Here is a 4,909-nt window from a genome sequence, read left to right as displayed (position 1 = left end):
TGGGGGGGGAGGGGGATGGGGGGAGGGGGAGTGGGGGGGGGGTTTGGATCAATACAGAACAGGAGAGAGGAAGAGGAAACTTTCTGTTGAAACACAGGCAGCCTGGTTTCTGCTCAGGTGGACAATCGACACCCGGTCACTGTATTTCTGCCCTGACAGTAAACAACGACCGCCGTCTCCAACATTCAGCATTAGGACCAGTCTGAAGGAGGAACAACCCCCCCACTGACCACTGACCACTGACCACACAGCTACTGTACCCACTCTGAACCCCTGACTCCTCACATGACGTTAATTTTCCAAATCATATTTTCTTAACACGACCGAGAAAAACGGACTCAGCTTTAATGAACTTTGTTTGTTTTGTTTTGAATTATTTAAAAAAAAAAACTCTTTCTGATTTTACTAGATTGAAGAGCCTGTGTCTGTGCTGTAGCACCAGTGTGTGTGTGTGTGTGTGTATTTATGTGTGTGTGTGTGTGTGTGTGTTGAAGCCTGTGTGGTCAGTTTTCACCTCCCCCACTCCCTGAGCTCACACTCACATGTGGCAGAGGCTGGCCTGGCCCCACTTTGCTTATTGTGTCCACTCATATATCAGGCTGCAGCTGACCAGTCCGTCCACCCGTCCACCCGTCCACCCGTCCACCCGTCCTCCCGTCCTCCCGTCCTCTCCATCTGCCCTTCACTCTGCTCCGCAAAGGTCTTCACTGGAAAATCTAATGAGGAGCTAAGGTGTGCAATTAGCTGCACAAGCCGCCCTGATGACTTTGGACCACTAATGAGTGTGTGATGGTGGAACAGTGTGTGTGTGTTTGTGTGTCCATGAATGCAGGACTAATGAGAGCCCGTTGACACGGGGCTGACTAAGAATCTGGCTTTTATTCAGACAGAAACTCCAGCTCAGGAGAAACTGACAACTGAGTCGTGTGGACAACTGCTCGTCCCTTTGATCAACACACACACACACACACACATACACACCAATAGACGCTGACCATAATGTCTGTGTTTGGTGGGGGAGTGTTTATTTACGGGTTTTAATTTTAGTTTTTGTGTTTCCGTGGGAAGACGCCGCGTCTTTCAGTGAAAGGAATGTGACACGTGAACGTCACGAACACTTGAGAAAACTCACCCTCGGCCGCAGTTTTGTGTTGATTGTGTCTGGACTGTGTGTTGTGTGTGTGCGACGTCGCTCTTTGGAATCTAAAATTATTTTGCTGTAAATCCCCTCTTGCATTATTCCCATCAGATTAGCGTTGTAATCCTGTTAAAGCCTGGCCTAATCAATAGGCAAAGGCAATCAATATAGGAATATTCATCAGCTCAGATAACACCCGCTCATGATTAGCATATATACACGCTGCTGCTGCTGCTGCTGCTGCTGCTGCTGCTGCTGTGATGTGTCAGTGAGATTTAGGGGGATTTATCTGGAGACGTACACGACGAGCCTGCAAAAGGATCTGTTGGCTGAGATAACGGCGGACGGGAAATTCAGGTTAAAATCCAGAGAAGTGTCCACGGAGACACAGATGTTTGAGTCTGACATGATTAAAGTGAAATATGTGGAAAAAAAATCTAAATTGATGACATATATTTTGCATTAATATAATGTTTGTTTACACTTTTAGGGTCACGTCTCTTATGTCTAAAATACTAACACAGTTTATAATTGTACCTCAGTATATCATTACAAGTAAAAGGCAACATTTACCACTAACTAACCCGAGTCACCAGCGTCTAATACAGTAGTTCATGTTTCTGTAGATAATACTTTTTGGTTTTTTTTCATGAGATTAATTCCCATAAAACAAATATTTTTGCGTTTTTCTCATGAATACGAACTAAGAAAACGTCAGTCGGTACGAGAACTGAACTTAGGTTTAGATTTTACAGTGTTTTGTGAAGAAGTCATTTATTCTCTAGTGCAATCGTATCAAAGAATGGTCTAGAAAACAGCTTTGTTGGATCATATCCTATCACGGCAGCACAAACAACATGTTTATATGTGAGAATTCATCTTTAAATGTATTTGAATTTCACACATATATATATATATATATCTGTGGTGTATTTTCTGCTCTGTCAATGTTCCTGCGCCGTTTGTTTTATTTCATTGAAACAACATGTAACTGTGACCTGTCAACCTGCAAGAGCTGGAAAATTACACACTGGACACTTTCTTTCAAAAATGTCACTACGCAAACAAAGCCTGAAGACTCAGCTGTTAAAGCCATTAACATATCTTATTCTCAGAGACCCCCCCCCACCACCATACCTCCCCCCCACCCCACCACCTGCCCTCCTCTACACTAGAAGCCGAAGAAGGAGTGTAGTAAAAAAAAATAAATCTGGATTACAGAAATGACACACTCCACCGCGGGATGAGTGGTGTTTACGACATCAGCGCGGTCGGCAGTGACAGGTGAAACGCAGACTTACTGTAAGGGGTGACAGGACTGAGCATTCTGCAGCCCTGGCCCCCAGGTCAAGAGGAGGAGAGGGACCAGGTCCACTTGGTGCTAGTGACGGTCCAGCTGCATGCTGCGGACTCTGCCTGGACCACTGCCTCTGCTGACGCTGCTGCAGTCTGGACTAGTGAGCGGCCTCCTGCACTCCTCCATGGTTCACCTCACACTTCAACGCTGCTGCCACACATGGCCACCTGAAGAACGCACACATGCTGATGTCAGAGCCAACAGACAGACTGGCCTCAGAGGTTTTTTTTTTTTTTTTAACGTACAATGAACTTTTTTTATTCGACTTTTTTTTTTGTGTTTGTTATTGGGAGAGCCGCTCCTGGAACGACAGTCATCGGTGAACTCTGACGGTCCCTGTGGATTTCCTCGTCTGTTTATCTCTATGCACGTTTTCTGCATGTGCGTCAGGGACCGTTACCCTCTGACAACATGAGGCAGGAAAGGGTAAAGTTTTAGAGAAGCACCTCACGTTTCAACATTAACATCACAAACAGATAAGTTTGTGCTGCGTGGAGAGGAAGACACAGAATCGGAACAGGGAAAAAAAATGGTTTAAATTAAAGTAAAAAAAATCGTCGATACACAAAAGACAAACTACACAAAACTGCACGAACGACGATTCGTAGAAACACAGTGTGATGAGAACAAGTGTCCCAGATGAAGGGGGTCGTATCAGGAAAGATAAGGAACGAACGGAGGAGGAATGTGCAAGAAGCAGCAGAATCTTTGTCATTTTCTACTGAGAGGAAACAAAGACAGTGGTTTTCAACAAGTTCACTGACCTGATCATGTCTGGATCTGCTCCACCAGCTCAGTTTAGAAAGTAATCCACCATTCCACAAAGTAAAACAGAGGGAGCGGACAGCGATGTGTGGTCGAGGGAGAGAGAGAGTGTGTGTGTGTGTCTGTATACGTGTGTGTGTGTGAGAGAGAGAGAGAGAGAGAGAGAGAGAGAGGCTTGGACTCTTCTGGGACTCTATCCTTTGCTCCTCTACTCCCTCACTGGCCCTCCCGCTCCCTCCCTCTTTCCCCTCTCCCCCAAGATTTGTTGCCTCTGACAGATCAATAACCTCCTTCTACTTATCCACGTGAGAATAAATGACAAACGACCGTCTTTTAAAGACAGCTGCTGGAAACATGGCTCCTCTGCTGACCTCCTCACTCGTCACCCATTTGATGGTTCACTGAGCCGATAGATCCGGGTCACCGAGGTGCCGTGTGTGTGAAATGTACGGTCAAACGTTGGCAGCCCATCTGCTGCTGTATGAATCATGGATCAGGAGGTGGATGATGTGGGACAGTGTGATGGTTCCTGTTACATCACTGCTGCCAAAAACACAATGTTTCTGTGTCCAAGAGAGGAAGAGGGAGAGAGAGAGAGAGAGAGAGAGAGAGAGAGAGGGAAAAAGTGACCTATCATGCAGTGTCATAAAGCAGCCTGTATTCTACTGCTGTGTGTGTGTGTGTGTGTGAGCTTGAATTTCTGCATGTGTGTTCCTGCCTGCATTTGTGTATGACCTTATACACACGTGTGTGTGTGTGTGTGTGTCCTGTGAAGGATCACACCTAATTCCCCCCTTGACAGTGAAAAAACAGTGAATTTTCGGCCCCACTGATCGGACGAGAAGTTCAGTTACTGTCAATGACTCTATTGATCTGACACATTGATCTCAGTGTGTTTTCAGGGAGGGTGGGGCCTGAAACAACCAATTCCTGTGTTACCCCATCCCCCCCTGCACACATGCACGCTCACCAGCCTGCACCCATGACCACCCTGCGTCGGCCTGTAACGTTAGGGCAGTTTGAATAGAAGCCCTAAAAATGTGAAGCACAGACTTTGAGGCGTGTATTGGAATAAACATTCAATTTTTTAGGGAATTTTGTGTAAATGTGCTGAGCTAATGGCTAATTCCATTTCCTTATTTAAGCTCACCCCCCCGACTCCTCCACCCCCCCCACGCCCCTCCCTGGCTCCGATCCCTCATACACAGAGACACAGCTGTGTTTCTGCATTTAGAGTTATGGTGTAGGCGGGGCCGAGCTGATCTACTCCTCATGTTACCCTGCTGTAAACACTCATGGCCCTGCAGGACATGCTCCGCTTCGTCTCTGTTTGCAACAACAGACATTCACACACAATCACACACATATTTACAAGCCACGTCTCAGAAAGTGGCGGCTCTCACCGTCCTAACGTTTCTCTCTTTAATTCGTGATGAAAGGCTAATAATAATATAATTAGTCCCTAAAAAACTGCGTTACCACCTGAGTGATAGTTAGGCACAAGTAAAGTATAACGGTTTGGTGAGAGAACTTCATCAGTCGATGCAGAGGAGTAGCGGCTAGTGCAGGTCTCAGCTATTTCTCTCTTTTGTGCCTGCTGACTGACACTGAAAAAAAGAAAAAGGCCACGTTGTTTTTTTTTTTTTTTT

The 4,909-nt window shown here is 46.0% G+C and overlaps 1 protein-coding gene across 2 annotated transcripts in view; it reads right to left on the bottom strand.

Annotated features, from left to right (window-relative positions):
* Positions 1–3,502, bottom strand: part of LOC103385980 (fidgetin) — a 32,259-nt gene extending 28,757 nt beyond the window's left edge. Inside the window, exons 1-2 of one of the 2 annotated variants that reach the window (XM_008320040.3) lie at positions 3,260–3,502; positions 2,440–2,662 (exon numbers count right to left, since the gene is read on the bottom strand). In XM_008320040.3, coding sequence (XP_008318262.1) covers positions 2,440–2,464 — 25 coding nt within the window. In that variant the 5' untranslated portion in view covers positions 2,465–2,662; positions 3,260–3,502. Of the gene's footprint in view, positions 1–542; positions 2,258–2,439; positions 2,663–3,259 lie in introns of those variants that run through there. The other variant, XM_025060277.1, reaches the window with a different exon arrangement.
* Positions 3,503–4,909: the final 1,407 nt, after the last annotated feature.

The sequence above is a fragment of the Cynoglossus semilaevis genome, chromosome 11 (genome assembly GCF_000523025.1).
Source record: "Cynoglossus semilaevis isolate Cse_v1.0 chromosome 11, Cse_v1.0, whole genome shotgun sequence".
NCBI lineage: Eukaryota > Metazoa > Chordata > Actinopteri > Pleuronectiformes > Cynoglossidae > Cynoglossus > Cynoglossus semilaevis.
This window is presented reverse-complemented; position numbering and strand designations above follow the sequence as displayed.